This window comes from Rutidosis leptorrhynchoides, chromosome 8, assembly GCF_046630445.1.
Source record: "Rutidosis leptorrhynchoides isolate AG116_Rl617_1_P2 chromosome 8, CSIRO_AGI_Rlap_v1, whole genome shotgun sequence".
In the NCBI taxonomy this organism is placed as follows: Eukaryota; Viridiplantae; Streptophyta; class Magnoliopsida; order Asterales; family Asteraceae; genus Rutidosis; species Rutidosis leptorrhynchoides.
In genome coordinates this window covers 93024869-93045430 of record NC_092340.1, presented here as the reverse complement: position 1 = coordinate 93045430, position 20562 = coordinate 93024869, and the positions used below count along the sequence as shown (strand labels likewise).

The 20562-nt window shown below is 34.1% G+C and overlaps 2 protein-coding genes across 2 annotated transcripts; one reads left to right on the top strand and one right to left on the bottom strand.

Moving 5' to 3' along the window:
• The first annotated feature begins 3921 nt into the window (after nucleotides 1-3921).
• Nucleotides 3922-6211, top strand: LOC139862449 (uncharacterized). Its single transcript, XM_071851055.1, has one exon. It carries the CDS (start codon nucleotides 3943-3945, stop codon nucleotides 5992-5994), a length of 2052 nt encoding a protein of 683 aa, XP_071707156.1. The 5' UTR covers nucleotides 3922-3942; the 3' UTR covers nucleotides 5995-6211.
• A 631-nt stretch (nucleotides 6212-6842) lies between these two features.
• Nucleotides 6843-9093, bottom strand: LOC139863625 (AP2-like ethylene-responsive transcription factor AIL1). The gene is made up of 5 exons (XM_071852238.1): nucleotides 8799-9093; nucleotides 8237-8325; nucleotides 8077-8150; nucleotides 7862-7989; nucleotides 6843-7366 (listed from the first exon to the last, which is right to left on the bottom strand). Exons 1-5 carry the CDS (start codon nucleotides 9091-9093, stop codon nucleotides 6843-6845), a joined length of 1110 nt encoding a protein of 369 aa, XP_071708339.1.
• Between the last annotated feature and the right edge of the window lie 11469 nt (nucleotides 9094-20562).

The following is a 20562-nucleotide window of genomic DNA, read 5'->3' as shown; positions in this document are numbered from 1 at the left end:
GAGGTGACGCCCAAAAAGGGGGAAAAACTCGCAGACGAACAATTCTTCAATGGCGTCTAGAATTCTGAAGCGATTTGTGGTTCAAAGAAGCTGAAATGCAGTTTCTCAACTGAGAAATGATTACCGGAATCTACAGCAGCTACAGATCAAAAGAGGAATTACTGGTGTCGAAGTCGTTGGTGGTAATTGATGTTAAACCCTAATTATTAAGTAATAAGCCGTATTAATTGTATGCGATTAATTTCATGTGATGTATATGCGATGTTATATTAAGTAATAACTCGTAATAATTGTATATGCGATGTATCATGCGATGTATATATTACAGTAAGTAATAATAAAACTGCCGATTTATATGATGTAATAACTCGTACGGTATTAAGTAACTCAATAAACTGAATCGTATGAGATGTATGTGTATATTGTGTATAATTATAGTCCTGTGAGTATAATTTCCTTATATATACAATGTGAAGTTTGATTTGATAGAGAAATTATTAGGATTGTTACATGATTATCGTGATTTATTTTGTTTTAGTTAGGATTAGGGTTATGTAATGAGTAAGAAAACTGCAATAGAATATGTAATGAAGGGAGCTTCCTGTCTTCTTAATGTTTATGGATATGTTGTTTTTTCAGAAATGTTGAAGCCCGCAGTAAAAGCTTCGGTTAAAGAAGGCTGGAACTTGTATCAGAGATTAAGATTCAATCCATACTATAGGTCGTCCTTTATCTCTGACAATGAGATTGAGTATCGAGCACCCATGAACGAATTGGAGGAAGAGGAGATCGAGATCAAAATGACCCCGGATAAGAAAATCATCATAACCGGGAACAGGGATGCAAGTGAGGGAAGAAAGGCAATCAAATGGGCTCATACGATTTACCTCCCGAAGGATGGGGATTTCTACAATGCTGAATTCAAAGTTACTTTAGAGAAGGGTGACGTGGTGATAAACATAAGGAATTTTGTCAGGGATGAGATCAAGTTGGAATTTAACAAGAAACACGAGCGACTACCTCTGCCGATGAAAAAGGAGTAACTGAGTTTTAGCTCTTACACTGAATATATGTTACTTTTTGTTGTTAAAAAAAGATAGGAGGGTTTTGATTGACTTAACCAACTGATATGAATTGAATATGATTTGTGGAATGGTGCTACTAGAATTGAATTGAGTTTTTTTTTTTTCGTTCCCTAATGATAGGAGGAGTTTTAATTAGTATCTCATTAAAATTAAATTAAGAAATTGGAATACTAGTACCTTTTTAAGAATGGTGATACATGTATATGTATATATATATATATATATATATATATATATATATATATATATATATATATATATATATATATATATATAACTGATGATATATATGATAGTTGTGACTTATCCCTACTACTGATAGGAGTTTTAGTATCTTGCTACTAGAATCGGTAAGCATATTGCTATTGATATGGATAGATACACCATGTTTAAAACAAGTTAAGTTGGTAGAGCAGGATTTGCAAGGATTCTTATTAAGAGGCTCGCTTCTTCCTGACTGACTCACTGACTGACTGACTACTGATAGTGTTAAGAGTTGTGTGTGTATCCCCAGCAAGCAGTTGGTGGGTGGGTGGGCATCCAACCTTTACCCGTAAGGTTGTGCGATTCAGTGTAAACTTTGAACGACCCCTTTCCCAGGTTTAACCTATTCAATTAATGTGACGGGCTCCATATAGTTCAAGATCTTTGACCCAGTTTACTTGGTTGAGATGAAATGTAACCCAAATGCACTTTTTTTTAAGTGAGAAAGAAGATGCATAAGATTGGTTACATACACCTCATCACCAGCATCATCAAGTTCCTCCTGTTGTCGAGTTCTTCTAAAGTTTGCATACTGATCAAGTTAGTGCTTTCTTGTTTACATGACTAAAACTGCTTTAGTTGCTCATTGCACTTGTGCAACATTCTATATACGTAATTCCTTTATGCTCTTCGCTTATGCCCTGCATTTTATGTTATTAACAAGAAAAGTATACAACATTTCGAGAGGAGGATAATGGACCCAATTCTCTGATTTTCTTGTAGTACTTTTTTTTTTTTTTTTTTTTTTTTTCTGCTAATAAGTTGTTCTGCTCATTTTGGCGGGCCTTTTCATACTCATCCAAGCTAGCCTGCACTTATAGGAAATGTTAGTGTATTTACATACAGTGACAATTACAGTCATTTTTAACTGCAATTCCTCTTTAACTACCTTCAAATCTTTCTTCTTTTTGTTGATTTTCCTTAGTTCCTTGTTTCGATTTTCTATGATTTCTTTTTGTTGATTTTCCACTTCTTGTTTCCTTCTAGCAAGATTTGTTGATAGATAGATTGGTCTCAAGCTCTGATGCCCATCCCACTAAAGCACGCAAAATTGTGGATGTGGTCTCTGTATCTATCTGAACTAGTTGTTTTGGGATACTATTACCTTTTCAACAATGGCGATATGTATACACTATACATCTATCTATCTATATATAACTTACCCCTTTAGATAATATGATTGTGGAAATTGACGTTTCTTCCCTAACATGCATCATGCTTTTAGTGTTCATATAGATATATGTGATGGCCTTATTTGAAGGGAAAAAAAAGAGGTGAGTCGTTGACTGTAAACTCTCGCCGAATGGTACCCACAGTTCCCAAGGTGGTAGCCTCCATGCTCCGCTGCCGCGCCTCTCGCCGCCATAACCTACAACTCTCCCTCTCCACATTTTCTCTCTCTTCATATAAACTTTCTTACATTTGCCCTTGGTATTGGTAAGAAAATGTTCAGGAAAATACATTGTTTAAAAATTATTGGATATGAACTGGATCCTTAAAAGAATTAAGATATACGGAGTAGATGGATTCAAGATGGTTGGTAAAACGAACAAAACAATTGATAAATTGAACATGGAATGGCGTACAAGTAAGAACTATACGACTAAAGCAACATTTGAATCTGGCCAAACAGGGAATAAAATTTTTGAATAAGTAGCAGTTTCAAACAAGAGTAACAATGGAAGGGGGGATGCAATCAACATGGAGGCCAATTTACAACAACATGTCAAAGGGGAATACTAGGAAATATGATAAATGAACGATCGGAGCCTGGGGATAATTCTCATTGAAAGTGTTTTTAGGTTTTATTTAATATTAGAACTTACTAATTGGTATATGTGATGCATTTAAGTGATTAGAGTTGGTATATACATGATATTATTTACTAGAGGTGGGATATATACGATAAAAACTCAATTATAACAATGTTTGATGTGATATGGCATACAAATTCTTTGAGAAATTATGGAATTGACATGTAAGATTTTTGATTATTTGTCGCAAAAAGAAATATATGTTTTAGTTATGTAGTAGAAAAGAAGATTATATATATATTATAAAATTTGTGTTGCAACTCATGTGGTAGTGGTCTGCCTCTTTTAGCGAGAGGTTAGAAGTTCGACATTCGTAGGTTGCAGCATTGCACACAAGATTGCCCCTTAACCTTTGAATTTTACCCAAGTGTACCTTTCACACATCACGTTGCGCAGACAGTGGAAGAGGGGGTTCTACCGCCCATGCCTTTGGACTGGGCCGGGTTTTCTCCTGTGCAGCAGTTAATGCGTGTTATGCAACTTTGTGAGATGAACACGTGGGTCCCTGGGTGATTCCGAACTTTTGCTCAAAAAAATACATAGTATATAATATATATTTCTGTAAAAAAAAATATATATATATATACAGGATAAAAATTACTCTAAAATTCTGTCTTCTTTGATTTGATAGAGTAATTAAAAATTAAAATTAAAAAATTAATATTGATACACTCATAAATAAATAAAGTAATTAAAAAAACACGGTCTAACTAAATTAGAGATGGTACTGTAACATTTTTACTAGTCATTTAGTCACAGAGTTTTCAGTTACCAAGTCCATGATGAAAATGAGCACCATGTGGGTCGTCGTCACCACCGTAATCCTCCTCTCCATCTTTCCGATCACCACCAACTCCACCCCAATTCTCGGCCTAGATTCCTTCCTCTCTCAACAATCCCGTACCGATCCCTCCGCCACCAACGACACTTTCCTCCTCCTCTCCCCCTCCCTCAAAAAATCCCTCTCCTCCAATCTCCGGCCACCACCAACCACCTCCTCTCTTTCATCCCTCAAAATCACCGTCCCAGTCACCATCAAACTCGTCGGCCCCACCTCCTCCTTCCCTTCCTCCTCCGCCACCCTCCTCCACTCTTTCCTCTCCGCCACCGTCACCTCCGATCACTTCCACGTCATCACTCCTCTCCTCTCCGACAACCACCACCGTCTCTCTCTCACTCACTCCCCTTCCTTCGATATCTCCATTTCACAACCCTCGCTCTCTTCGTCTCTCTCGAATAAAATCAAATCGGAAATCGCTACTACTCCGTCGCCGCTCAGATCTAACCTAATTTCAATCTCGTACGATTCAATTGACTCTATAATTAAACATGATTACGAAAAGGAAATACCTAATAACAAGATTGAAAACAGTCACGTGTTTATTTATTTACTCAATTTAGGCGCGCAATCGAAACCCTACGGGTATAGATACACCGATACAGGCGATTCATCACTCGGTGTAACTAAATGTTCTGGAACTATCTGGACCGGAAAAAACCGCTACTTGTGGATTGATTTAAGTGCTGGACCGGTTGACTACGGGCCGGCTTTATCAGGTGATGGTGTGCTGCCACGTGGCGAGTTTCATCCCTTAACTGCTTTACATGGTAGACCTAAATCTCAAAAAGCTTTACTTGCTGATTTAGCTTCTTTAGTTTACAGTGCTTATAAGGTTCTTCTTGTTCCTTCTTTAAGAATCCCTATTGCTTTTGAAAACACATTGCTTGTTCAGTTTATACATATTCATGGTCCTGATGTTGGCAATGAATATAAGAAAGGGTTGGATTTTGGTCAGATTGAGAAGAATTTTGCTGTTGAAAGTGGATTGTTGTTTGGTGATCAGTCATTGAGTTTTAAGAAGTATGATGTTGATATGGCGGAGTGTTCGCTTTGTTCGTTTGCAGTTACATTAGCGACTACATCGTATACGTCTAGGTACTTGTTTGATAATTATACATTGATTGTTAGTGAGTATTTGGATTCTAAGCGGCTTCATCAGACATTATCGGAGTCTCAAGATGAGATTAGGAGGTTAGCGAAGCTTCCGGAAGAGGATTTCGGGCGGGTTTTACCCGTTTATATATTTGACTTGGATGTGAATTCAATTTTGTTGCTTGATCGGTATCATCAGTCTGTTGCGTTTAAGGATATGGTAATTGCTGTTAGGACGAAGAATACTCAGACTGTTAGCGATTATAGTTGTAATGGGCGTCATGTGTTTACACAAACTAGGGACCTTGAAAGGCCACTCGTGGGGTCCATTTTGCAGAGTATGTGGGGTGTGTCACCGACCCATTTGGTTTGGAGTGCACAGCATAATAGTACATTGGTTGATTATACATGGAGTGTTGGACACACACCGTTTGGGCCATTTTCTGAGCTTTCTTCGTTATCGTTTATACAAAAAGATGCTGCTAAAAGAAATACATTATTAACATCTTTGAATTATACTATTACAAGTGCACTTGATGTTATTGAATCCATAGCAGCCCATGGTGGTGAGAGAAAGCTTCTGCCACATTATCAATTATCAGAGTTTTTACAAAGATGGAATTTGTTTAAATATAAAATTGATAAAGTGGTTTCTTCTTTGTCACATTTGGACTTTGAAATGGGTTTGTATTACTTGAGGTCATCTGATCATGATCTTTATGCGATTCATTCGCTTGTGTATCATGCGTCTCAAGATATGGAGGCGTCACTTGTTTGCTTTGAGGACCCACCGTTTCCATGGGCGTCGTTTTTGATGTCTATAGGGATTTTCGTTGTTCTTCTGTATGCTTATTCGCAGAGAGACAAACTGTTTAGCAACAAAAGGAAGCAGTTTTAGTGGTGTAAAAGACACATCGCTGTATTACTGTAAGATGAAATGGTTCATGGTTGAGGTTAAGGAACATCTTGGTTTGTTTTAGAAATAGTTTTTTTTTTTTTTTTTTTTTTTTTTTTTTTTATAGTTGAGATATCTGCTCTAGATTGTTCCTCCTTTTCCGATAATGAAGTTAAATTGGATAGATTTTAATATTTTTTGTTAACTGCTCTCAGTTGTGTGTGCCTGTCTCTTGAAAAGGTTATATATATGTTGCTATTTAGGTTCTATGTTAGAATCTTCAAATCAAGAACTTCACACATTCTTGTTATAACTCTGATTAGAGCTAGCATAATTGGTGGGTAGGATTTGGCCATTTGGGTCAGAATAATTAAGTCAGTTATGCGTTGGGTCAGTTTAGTTTTGGTCTGGAAATTTGTTACTTCGCTTAGAGGTGGGCGGCATGATCATTATTTCAAATACGATTTTTGAAATTATCATTAGTAATAATCTAATAGAAACTACAATGCTTTGGCTGATGTTAACAGAATTCTCTGAAAAAATTGTATCATAGACACGCATACATATTATGTACGCTTTAGAGCAGGGCGATGTTTTATTGAAAATTTGTTTCAATTAGTTGACTTTGACCTGTAAATGATAATGGGAAACGATATATCATGTAGCCTTTTAAGTTGTAACATCTGCAAGCTACTATAAGTATCCTGCAAGTAACTCGTAAGAGCTTTTTAATTCTTAGGAACTTTATTTACATAGTTATACGCAAAAAGTAACAATCCCCTGCGCTTTCCCTAAATTTATAGCTTAAAATTATGTCAAAGAGAGCCACTTGTTTCGGCCGATACATGCAATCAGAGCTTGTAATTTTGTGACATCATAAAAGGGAAGTTATTCAAGGTATCATCAGTCTCATAAAACAACCCGGTGTACTCCTCATCATTGACCATCTGCGGTTGACTTTTCTTGTAATCCACATCATCTTCTTCATCGCTCCCATTGAGATTTTTCTGAACAAGATCTCTAAAGATTGATGATTGAAATAGTAGCCCGAGCGCTGTTGGAGATGACTTTTTACTTGGACTAAATGGAAAATTGGTTTCAAACACTTCTTGTTTATGTGTGTATCTCGTTTCTTCTACTACGGAATTGTTGTAGTCGAGGAAATGTGGGCCCGATTCCTCAACTAAACCGGAGTTACTAAAAGGTGTAATGGTCAATTCTGTGTGTGTTTGTGGCTCTTGAAAGGTAGTTGGAGTTTGTGTTCCTGGTTTTAACCATCTTATGTAAGTACTTAAATCAAAATTGGTCACTGCGTTTACACCTCGGTACTCGATTGCTGCTATGTCGTAAGCACGAGCTGCCTCTTCTTGGGTGCCTACAATATGAAAAATGGTAAAGTAACCAACTTTTGTATTTATAACTGCAACTGCAAATTATTATCTCTCTTGTATCATTTTTAGAGGTGGAAAATTAGTGGGTCTGGCATATTGGGTAATGGGTCAATATGGGTTTGGGCATTGGTTTGAAATAATTTGTTTTTATACTGGCCAAACGGAATTGGGCCAACTTGCAAACATCATTTTCCTAATTGAAACTTAAAAACCATTAATGTATGTTATGTTCTTAAAATAGTAAAGCAATTACGAAGGTCTTAAGCATCTGAATACATTTGGGATGAATTTTTACCCATTTGATCCACTTCACCCATTTCTTTTTCAGATACATCTTTTAGTTTTATAAACATAACCTAAATTGACACATCTGTAGGTAAATGCGTTTAAATAGCCACCTATGATCATATTACAGTGCGGGGCTCATTTATCATCATCTTTAATAAATAAATCGTGCAAAGTTTGATCAGTTATCTTACTGTAAGTTCCAAGGTAAAGATACTTGTTTCCAAAAACTCTTCCGATACGGGCTTCCCATCTTCCATTATGATGATGCCTTGCTACTCCCCGATACTTCGATACTCCTCTTGAAAATCCACTGCTTTTCCTAAAAAAACGAAAAATAAAAATACAAAATAATTTATTTACTATGCAAAGAACCTTTCATCATCTTATTATTTGTTTAGAATCTTACCTTCGTAGTGAGGCCAGATATTCTTCCTTAGTTACAGTCTGCATTATTTCGATTTCCTTCTCATAATTAAAGACCTTCACAAAAGTTAGAGGTCGATTAGCACATAAAACTTTTTAGTCAGTATGTATGATGTATAAATTGCTAGCGATAAGTTTCGTACTGGAAAATTAGTGAAGGTTGATGGTCCCCAGTACTTCAGTGCAGCTAGATCGTATGCTCTTGCTGCTGATTCTTCTTCATCATATGCCCCTGAATCATAATCACATAAAAGATGTTAACTTTTTGATTTTTAGGTTTAATGTAGAGGTCAGAATATGCTGACGTTTGGGTAACGAGTCAAACGAGCATTTTTTTGGAACCAGGTAACGTATTTAATCTTTTCCAGTAATTAACAAGTGATTCTTGATAGTTTTAAGTGATTCAGGATTCTATTGTATGTGCTTTGCAAATATACACTTTAGGCAATTTTATCTAATCCATTTGAGATATAACATAGCCTGCTTCAACCCATTTATAAGTAAATGGGTCAAAATTGCTACCTCTACTACTACTGTTACATAATGCTTTGCGGAAAGAGAAACTCACCAAGATAAACTGCACAGTTTGAGCGTATCATCCAGAATCCCGATGGAAGTCGGAGTAGGAAGAAACAAAATTAGGTTAATTAATATTTGTTTCTTTAAACGAATAACAGTAATTGAAAATAATGAAGATAATATTACCTTGTTTTCCTTTCTTTTTTTGTGTAACATTCCAAGAAAGTTTATCCCACAAATGCGCTTCGTATCTACCCGTCCATCGATGCTTACTCACACCACGAAACTTTGAACTTCGTTTCACAGTCGATGGTGAAGCTTGATCCGAGGGTTGACTTGGTTGCAACTGTTGACTTTTTGTATCTAACGTAAGATCTCTTCTTCGTCTCTTTACACGTCTTGGTTCTAGTGCTTCATTTTCAACCGTACTGAGGGACCTACGTAAGGTGTTCTCTTCAATCTTTACTGCAATTAATGCCATTACGCTTTGCTGATATCCTTCCTTATGCTTCTTGTAGTTAGTTTCTGTTATGTGTGTGTATGTGTGTGCATATTTATATGAAGTGGTGCGTAATTTGGGCATGTTGTGTTTTCGTCTACCACGATGTTTCCAATGCATTAATGGCAGCTTATGACAAATTTTTGTTTTTGTCAATACTCTGTTACAGTCATGAATCATTATGGATCGAGTTATACGTTTCTGTACAACAAATCGAGCCATGTTTGGGGGTAATTTGGTCATTTTGATTAATATGTTTTTTCAAGATCATAAAATTAAAATGTCAAATGCCACTTGGTATATGGTAATTTTTGATGTTGGCAGCTCAATACGTTGTCATGTTATCCAACACACCACATCATCAAAACTAGCATGACATCACCGGTTTACAAGTATACATGGCACATCATTTGAACATCATTGCCACGTCATCATCACATCATTAAAATTAATATCTCATCACCAAATTACAAAAGGTATTTTTGTATATATACATATACTGATATACACTAACAATTATTAACAACTTACTAGGCACAACACAAGTCATTTTAGTTTATATTGTGATGCACTCTATGGTACACTTATTTTTGATGCACTTTAACTTTGCAATTAAAAATCTATAGTCATTATTTCTTGCATATCGTGGTGTTCATTTATGTAGTTATTATAAATTGTTAGTTAGTTTCAAAGATCAATGATTGGTCCAGATTGTAACAGCATAAGGAAGCATCAGATGCCATCACCTTCATCGAATTCTCCGTTAGTTTATTCAACAGGTTTTTTGACAATTTACGTAAGAGTTCATTTGTTTGTTTTGGACGATTTAAACAATGGGATCAGTGGTTATGTCTGTTTTTCTGTTTAAAAATAAAAAGTCCATCATATTTATGCTTCGATTTGGATTTATGTGATGGATGGTGGATTTACTTGATATTTATAATTTGCTCTTTTGGTGACGAATAGGGGATGTGAAATGGGCTTTTTCTTGGATTTTTCTTGTCAACTATTTGAGGTCACAATCTCAAATGGGTTAGGTACCATGTTACAAATTATTTGCGTTAAGAAAATAGATTAAAATACATAATTTTGAAAAGTAAGTCAGCATGTGTTGGATCGGCTTTTGTTTACATATTGTTAGAACAAAAATCATTTGATAACACCCTTTCTCTTTGGGCAATGATATTTTTATTTGTGTATTTGATAAATTTACTCATATCATACATTAAATACTTGTACTGTACATAAATGTTAAGCATGATTGTGAGTGAATTTATCAAAAATATAAGTGGATTTATCATTTCCCTTTTTCTTTTCTTGCCGAATTAGGTAAATCGGTTATTCGTTCATTTCATGCATCCAACCATATATAAATTTTGCTAGAAATATAGTTTAAAATTGAAACTTGTGACTTCTTAATCCCTTGTGATTTCTTTTCTAGCAACTTGCTAGGAAGGTTGTTTTGATATAACTTATGTTACCATATTAAGTAGTATCTCTTCTGCATATGAAAATATGAAGAAAAGTGATATTGTTGATTTTATTCAAATATATGCTTTTACATGGGTTAAGACTAGAGGTAGGAACTAGGGATGGCGATGGATCGGATATGGATCAGGTGAGACTATATCCACATCCATATCCATTTAATTTTTGTTCATCCATATTCATATCCGTATCCATTTAAATTCAGTTCAACCACCTATATTCATATCCAATGGATTAAGCGGGTTATTGGATATCCATTGAATATTTAAGAAATGTTATAAAATTTTCTACTATGTAACGTAAACAAAAACGTAGTATAACAAAAACAAATATAATGTGACTCAAATTGAAATCCTTCCACCAGAATGTTTAATCCTTTTCGAAGATTGAACACAATTTGTTAAATATATTATCAAACATAGATTATGACAAATTAAATGTGTAATTTATATGTTTATTAAGTTATATATGTATGTTCATTGTGAGTACTCATAGTGAATTCAATATATGATTGCAAGTAAAATGTATGTGTAATGATAAATACATTTGTAATAGTTATTGTATATGCATATATCAATATTCATGTATTTGTATATGCATTCGGGTGTAAATGGATATATCCATGGATAAAAAAATTTCATCCGTATCCATATCCATATCCATTTAGGTTCATCCATATCCGTATTCATATCCATTTAAGATCATCAATATCCGCTTTAAGCGGATCGGATCGGATGGATGTCCATCGGATCGAATGTTGATTGCCATCCCTAGTAGGAACCACTTAGGCATCGCCTGAGTGGTACAACTCCTATGTTAATCCCGGACCACGTCCTTAAAATAATAGGCGGAGGTTCGAATCTTGGGAGGAAGGTTTTCTCAAGGACAGAGGGGTGATATGGTGCATGCCTTAAGCCTCTTAGTTTAATCCAAAGCACACCGGGTACTCAATGCGGCGATGGTGTGTAAAGAGCTTTCTCCTAACATGTGTGTGGGTGACAAATGAGAGAATTCGATGACAATATCGTCGTTCAAAAAAAAAAAAAAAAAACCTTGAGGTGGATTGTAAATTGTTAGTCAATGGCTATCTAATCCGTTTTAATCTACTCTAGCGCCTTGCTAGGAGCGTTGTTTTTTTAATAAAGTTTCTGTTCTAAAAAATGAATGAGATTATTGCATATGCTTTGCATGGGTTATATATCTGGTTTGATATATAAAATGCATTACAAGTTTGCTATATAATCTAATTAAGAGTTGTAGGATCGAGTAAAACATATAAATCGCTAAGGATTCATCGAGGGATGATAAAGTGTGACTGTGTGAGTGTGGTAAAGTGCATTTTAACACACGACCTTATAAAGTATTGATACCACTTAAATAAGTTGTTGCCTTATATAGTCAAAATGACACTATAGTTCAGATATAAAAATATCTTAGTACAACTATAAAGATGAGAACTTTCGTTTTATCATTCTCGATTTCTCGATGTTAATCAAGCAATCGGACACGTCAGCTTTCAAGTGGATTTGTTACGTGAAGAGAGTGTTGTGACCCATGGTCGCAACTATAACTACGAGAAGACCTTCATATTTGGTAATTTATTTAGAAGTCTTACATTTTAAGGCTCTAGTTATTGAGTCGACATCAAACGTCGATTTATTGGCGACTTGACTGACTCTTAGAGCCTAAATTAAATTTCAGGCATGATTTAAAACCCATGAAAATTTGATTTTACCATTTTCATGGTGTCTTAATTTTATTTTTAATTTTATTTAATTTTATTTTTAAAAACTTTTTCCTACTTATTGGCCGGAGGTCCACTCGGAAGCAATCTCTCTATCCGTCGAATAGAGAGAGGGATGACTTTATCTACTTTTGAGGGTGTTTTCACTCTGGGTGGAGAAATGACTTGTCTTTATTCTCGGATAGGGGAAGGATTGTCTACATCTCACCTCCCCCATACACCACTTATGTGGTATTGGGTTTTGTTGTTGTTGTTGTAGAAGGGTGTTTGTAACTGCTTCTCTTCAACAGGGGCGGAGCCAGGGTTTCAAGTTGTTAGTGGCACAAAATAAATTTTAATTTATCGAGTTACATAAAGTTATTCAATGGCTATAATTCAATACAAACATTTGCGCATTGCATTAGTATATAATCAACATTTTTTAAGTTGTATGTAGAAACACATAAAACGAACAACCAAGAGCAATTCTAGTAAAAAATCGGTGATGTCAAGTAACAAAATGATGAATAATAAATTTAAATTTATTTATGTATAATTACTTAAAACAAAGTGTAAGTATTACTTCAAGTGAAAAAAAAAAAAAAAAAAAACAACGATCACTCTATAATTAATATTGAAATGTGTTGATCATGTTTTGGTCAATACTCCGTATAGGATACTACGTAATTATTTTTAACCGGAAAAAAAATTATAAACAGCAACCATGAAATTTGTTATTTAGAGCCATGCAATTCATTATAAATCCATTACGGAGTATTGAAGAATTGAACCAATATAAATTATAATATGTTGAGCGTGATATTATTTGGATTGGCTCAATGGCACTATTATTATTGGATGGTGGCACAAACTTAAAAGGCTTTGAAATTTACAAGGACCCAAGTTTAATAGGGCCAAAGTAATACACAAAGAAGAATTTAGTGGTGGCACGTGCACCCTCACATTACTACTTGGCTCCGCCTCTGCTCTTCAAGCAGTTACATGTTTGATATAGGTGAAGTTGCGTTTGATAAATCGCTAAAACAAGATCATTAAAGGCTAACTGGTTCAAATTTTTATGATTCAAAGGTGCTGACTGAACTTGATTTTGAATGACAATGTTGGATAATCATTTTAAATGAACACTTAAATTATGTAGGATTATTTCAGCTCTGAATGATTTAACACACATTTTACATTAGTAAATAAGGTGTGTGTATATATATAGTTGCTTGACAAGTGTTCTAGAGGAGGATATTCAAGAAAAAGATATGCCAAAGTTAACAGAATATTTTAACTCTGAATGGTTCAATACACTTTTTTGTCATTATACATGACATTACAAACAAACACGTTGAATACTTGACAACTCAACATTCAGTGCCTTTTAATCATTCAATTAAAAGACAATCACACACACGGCAAGGTTGCACATTGCTTATTCTTAAGTATTTGTTCATTAGTAAATAAGTAGCAGATAAACACAATGTTCCATACGTTTGGATTTAAACTGAAGCAGAAGCAAAAGCGAAAGCAGGTTAATGAAGATGACCGGTTTAGCATGTAGCAGGTTACCTTTTGTATACATCGATACACTTTTAAAAAGTACGTGACCTACACTGGTACTTTTCGAGGTATATAGCCTACATTGAAACAAATGAAAAAGTATATGAGTATTGAGTAACTTAAACCTCATTAAAAAAAAGCAGATAAGCACTTTGTTTAATCAAATCCCAAAAAGGCAAACACCATTAGAATTTCACCGCAGACCAAATGGTGTTGGTGTATGATATTGCTCAATTACATTATATATATCTCTCGCAATATCGTGTGAAATACTCTAGAATCAAGGATAATGAAGGCGTTTCTACAAGTAATAGACAAAGATATGCAAATTTGTATTGGAAAGTGATTTGTGAAGAGTTTTGATGAATTATGACCATTCGAAAAGTTGTGATATCATCATAGTTGATCCCGATACAAGTTATGGTCAAATTAGCGCTCTAAAATAGTAAAACAAGGCTTCAGATATGTTGGACGTCGTCCAAAATGATTGGGACTCCGTCCAAATGAAGGGAGATTACGAAAAAACAGGACAGTGAACTTCAGCACATCTGGACGCCGTCCAGCCCTTTACAACTGGACGCCGTCCAGTATTCTGGATGCCGTCCAGTCCTTATTTACTGGACGCCGTCCAGTTCCTTGGACGCCGTCCAAAAGTAGGTTTCAGCCTACTTTTGACTTTTGGGCCACTTTAACCACTTTAAAACCAAATGATTGAGAGAGCAGTACAGACAGATACGATCAGATACGAACCAGAGGCGTTAGAAGATGATTTTAGGAGCATTTTTGGAGAACTCCAAGCTCTTTCAAGTGGTTTAACATCCAAGAATCAAGAAACCAATCCTTCTCCATCCAAGATTCATTCTCCTAATAGGTTGTTTTCTTGTTCTCAAACAATGAATTCTACTTATCATTTGATTGTTATTTTGCTTGTTATCATGATGGTTGGCTAAACTCTATAATGTTTGTCTAGATTAATAACCAAAGTATTGGATGTAAACTTATTGATTAAATGTATTATGTGTGATAGATTAAAGCTTGAATTAAAGAACCATGCTTATTGATGTTAAATCATTTGTATCTAGTTAATTGATATGTTGTTGATAAAGAGAACTCTTGTTGATGTATCATATTGATTTACAATCAACTTGTCTTAGATTGATTGTTTACTAAACCGGACCAAGGGGGTAAATTAGATCAAAACGATTAGACGATATAGGGATGAATTGTGTAGAGCGAACGCAAAAGACAATTGGTATTCAAGTCTTTGATCTAGCTAATCAATTAGTCACAAACGAAAAGGTCTAGGTGATAGGGAACCCTCCACTTAGTAATTCTAGTTTGAGTACTTGCTAAAGAGAACTCTTGGCAAGTCGATTTGGGTGATTAGCATATATATCATAGTTATTTGGTTACAAACACGAGAACTATAGAGAAAAGGGAACCCTTGATCTTGTAATCGAGTTTACTTGTTTACTAAAGAGAACTCTTGGTAAATCTATTAGGTAACTTACATACATATTCATTCAATCGGGTCTTAACAATATAAGTAACATCCAATACCGAGGGTAAAATATCTAGATGAACATTTCGTCTCTTTGATCTAAATCAAACTATCTTATTTGCTTTCTTTGCACTTGTTTTCATTATATAAACCTAAAAGACGAAAAATATTGTTTTTACTTTTAATCTTCTCTGATTTGGCTAAATCGTTAAATAGCCACAAAAAACATAATATCTTGTACATTTAAGTTTCATTTACTTAGTTAATCATAATATAGTCTCTAATTCTAGTCTGACTAATACAACTGTCCTTGGAACGATACACAGAACTAAACCATTATTCATACTACTACACGATCGGGTACACTGCCCGTTAGTGTGTAACAATCTTTAATCGGTATTTTTCCATACTATTTCATACAACAATTCATATACCACGTTTTGCACATCAGTGTATTATGCTTCTAAGCGTTCTACGTTATTCCTTGTACAAAAAAGATGAAGTTATGTGATAAGATAAATTAGAAGTACATATAAATAAATGACAAGTTGTTGAGGTTGGTACTGTTGGATATGTGAAGGATATCAAAACAACAAGGAAAAGAAGAAAAAAATACTGATTTGGATTTTGCCGTGGAGGCGCGGCGCGACCCTTCTTGGGCGCGGCGCGGCTAGTGCCTGACAAGGAAGTTTCCAAAATCAAATTTTCTTGTTCCCTAAGTTGTTTCCTTGCCTATATAAATCTCATTGTAACATGTAAATGTGTGCACAAAAATAATAATAAAGAAAGATCGCTGGTTTGCGCCCGTGGACTAAACCCTTCTCCGTGTTTGGAGTTGGGATATAACCACGTTAAATCCATGTGTCGTTTATTTATCGTTTCATGCTTTATTTTATCATTTGTTGTTGTGGGTTTGGTGATTGGTTTAAATCACCGGTTTTGTTTGGGTCCTAATTCCTAACAAATGGTATCAGAGCTCATGGTTTCGAGTGGGAGCGATGGCGATTTGAAAGCATGGTGAACGAACGACGGGTTTCGTACAACATGTAATCATGTATCGAGATCATCTCATGAGTATGTCTATATACTCATGAGATAATCTATTAAAATTGGTCTATGATTATAATATGTTATCGTGGTGGTTCGCGGCGGTAACGGGTTCGGTGGTCGAATCGATAGGTTTTGTTGTAGAAGAGAGATTTTTTTCAGCATTCTGAAATCTGGCGCAGCTGTGATAGAAAATTTGTACCGGTTTCGTTAACAGTTGGATCTCCGTGATATTTTAACCGTAGGTTTTTGACTCACTGATCTAGTTGTGTACCAATTTTTAGAGTGATTTGGGAGGTACGATTTACCGAAGTTGCAGTAACTCGGTTTGGGGTTTAATTGCAGAGCTATGGTCGAAAATTCATAGAGGGTTCGTTAACCGTCGGATCGTCTTGAAATTTTTCTATAGGTGGTAGATATGTAGGTCTAAAACATATCCAAAAATCGTAGCAATCAGACCGTTCAATTTTGAGTTATATTTTTTTGAATTTTACAGCTGCCACGAAAAACCCTGAGTTCTTTGCGATCTTCTAACAAAATTCTATGTAACAAAATTCAGGGTTTGTTTGCGCAGCTGTGCGAGAAAACTAATTCTGGGTTCGTCTACTGTTGGATCATATTGATTTTTGGGCTGGTGGTTCTACACACATAGATCTAGTTGTGGTAAGAATTCTAGGTTGATCGTACGGTTGGATATTCAGTTATGATTTTTCCAATTTGGGCAGTTTCAGGGTTGAACTTTTTCGGGTTTGATGACGCGAGAAAGAGACTGTTTTTTTTTTGTCTCGTGAAACTTCGAGCGATACAACATGTGTTTTCGGGGATTTTGGTTTGTTATGGAAGCTCAGGAGGTTGCTTTTATCTCGGGTTAGAGCAGTTGGATAACGAACAAGATGCATCGAGTCGAAGTCGACAGTGGGAGTTATCGGGGAAGTTTGTCGCTTGCGTGGTTATGAAACTGGGTGACCAAGCGTATGGTCGGATATTCTAAGATGATTGGGATATTATGGAACTTGAGCTTTCTAGGATCGTTAAGGGTGTCGGGAACTAGTTTGAGTTTAGTAATCGACGGAAGTTATCGAGCTAGTGGGAGTTAGTCAACTAGTAGAGTGGTGGAGATAATTATGCGACGTTGTTCTCCAAAGTTCTCAAGATTAGTGTGATGATTTCGGGTAACACTAGGGCATCGGGTACTTATTTTACTCTCCGATGGCAAATAAATTTGCGACTGACTGGTGGTACGAACCAAGTTTTTTCTCGAGTAGCCGCAATTTTATTTCTTACTCGTACAGTGGTAGCGTGCTTGGGATAAGAAGATGGGTTTGTGAAATTCTGTGATAATCTGGAAAATTTCGACTAATTTTAACCCAAACTCTCGATACGATTTAATATTTTTGACACAATAAGCAAAGTCTGTAAGGTTGAGTCTCAAAAGGTTTGAACTATTTCATATATTCAACTGACCTTCGACTGCTCTTGACGATTCACGAATAATTAATTGTAAATAGATATGTGTGTATGTATATATATAAATAATAATTCGAAATATAATTTGAAGTATTATATATTGTTGTTATAAAAAAAATTAATAAAATAAAAATAGGATATTATAATAATTATTATTTAAAATATATCTCTATATATAAATAAAGTATATTAAAAATAAATATTAATACTCGTTTGATATTTCGATTGATATTAAGCAAGTTAAATTCAAACTTATGTAATTTTAAAATAAACGGTGATACGAAAATGAGTTCTATAAATTTTAGGCTTACTAAAAATGTATTTAGGAACTATTTGTTAAATTTTAAAACTTCTTATATTTTACTTGGGGTTGAGAGTGAATAATTAATGTAATTTTTATTTAATAGTTAATGATCGAATTTTATACCATAACTAGTTTTATGAGCCCGTCCGTTGGACGGAAGTTGTGAATATACGTTTTCACAATTGTTGAATATCTAACAATAGCAGAAGTACATATTATGGTGAAGCTCGTTTAAGATACTGAGGTTTATGAACCCGCTCGTTGGGCAAGAAGTGTTTACTGTGAACCTGACTGTTATGACCAAATGTTTACGACAATTTAAACAAAATAAATGAAAATAGAACAAAACCCATCATCAAATCATCATTTAACTGAAAAACTAATATGAACATCACCAATTAAAGTGACAAACAAATCAAGTCAAGTTAGGTTCAACTGAAATGCGAAAAATCAATAGTAAGTTGGAAGCCATTAAATATGAAGGACATAGTAAATATTAAGAATACAATTAAAGAAAATATAGTTTACGTATGTTTTGAATTTTTATTTTCTTTTAACTATTTTGTTACATTCAATATTCTATATTTAGATAACATAACATGTTTTTCTACCTATATTAAATTTAGTAATTACATATGTGACTATTAGGGATATACATACAGAAAAATTTATTATTATATACTCCGTATATAGATAACATTTTTTACCTATTTAAATTAGGATTAAATTTAGTAACCACATATGTGACCACTTGGATTGATAGCAAGTGATTGAAAAGAATTCCAGAGAGTAAATACGATTATGCAAAGATAGATATAATTGATATATATATGAAACCATAAAAGTGCCTTAATTTAAGACTTCTACCATTTATTTATATTAATTATTAAATTAATAAATTAAAACTTCAATCAATAATTAAAATAAGACGTAGGTGAAGTGTTATATTAACACGTGGAATAATGATTTGTATAAGAAAAATAATCGCATTTTGGAAATAGTACGGAGTATTTTCTTATTAATAGTTAAGATTATTATATATTTATCTTTATCTTTTAAAAGATAACAATCGGCTAATATTTAATTAATTAAGATCATTATATATGTTATCTTTATCTTTTAAGGTAACAATCGGCCATAATTTGTTAATAATTAATTTAATATTTAATTTGATTTAATAATAGAATGACATGTAGGATTATGCAATTCATATTTATTAATAGAATGACATGTAGGATAATTTAAAGTAGATTAATTTAGGAGATGACACATAGGCATAATGACACGTACTTTATAATAATGTATAGATAGATGACCAAAATAAATAAATATAGTTAATTTAAAAATATGGGAGTTTCCTGAAGACTTTTATCCGCCACTGAATAACAACGGAGTATGAAATAATACCGTTATTAATGGATGTCGACTTAATAATTAAAAAGTACCGATGGCTATCCTATTTAATTTACTGTGTATGGCATGATTCATTTGATTGATTGTTAATAATATTATATTGTTATTATTATTAAAGAGTTATGTTTACACTAATATATATATATATATATATATATATATATATATATATATATATATATATATATATATATATATATATATATATATATATATATATATATATATATATATATATATATATATATATATATATATATATATATATATATATTATACACGTATATGGACACAAATCAAACACCTTTTGAATTTTATCACCACCTTTAAAATTCTGCAAACACCCTCTTCTTCTATCTATGATACCCACTTTTCTTACTAAACTCATATATCTAAGTTCTATGCATATGCTTGATCTGTAAACCAAACCCACATATCACCACCTTTAATTACATATCTCAATTATATATCTATACATTATTAAACACACACACACACACACACACAAAGAACCAACAACTGAAAAACTCGACAACGAACAACTCTCTAAACTGCGAGAAATATTTCGATCATTCAACTGAAACAACAACCAGCTTGGGCTGTTATTCTACTACTGCTACAGCACTTCTGTTTACGTTACATGGTAAACACCACAAACCTCCTGCAACCCACTGTAGTTGCGTCTATTTTTCATATTAAACAGCCGGCTTTATTTTTTTTCTGTCATCTTTCTTCGCCAATGTTTGCTGCCACAGCAGCTGTTTATACTTATTTCTGTTTCTACAACGATGACCAGATGATCACTATGATAAAATGATATCGTTTGTGATGATGATGATGGTGGTGAGGGAAAACGATATGCATGATGATAATAATCGTGATTCTTTGATGATGATGGGTCAATGATGAATCGTTGATGATTATGATGTAAAGATTAGTGAT

What these genes read in the sequence shown, in the direction of transcription:
- LOC139862449 (XM_071851055.1), top strand. Translation starts at nt 3,943, where the DNA reads ATGATGAAAATGAGCACCATGTGGGTCGTCGTCACCACCGTAATCCTC.
- LOC139863625 (XM_071852238.1), bottom strand. Translation starts at nt 9,093, where the DNA reads ATGGCATTAATTGCAGTAAAGATTGAAGAGAACACCTTACGTAGGTCC. An exon ending in TATCTGGCCTCACTACGAAG is followed by an intron (nt 7,990 to 8,076) that starts GTAAGATTCTAA and finishes TCGTTTTTTTAG; the next exon opens with GAAAAGCAGTGGATTTTCAA. An exon ending in TCTTTACCTTGGAACTTACA is followed by an intron (nt 7,367 to 7,861) that starts GTAAGATAACTG and finishes TTCATATTGTAG; the next exon opens with GCACCCAAGAAGAGGCAGCT.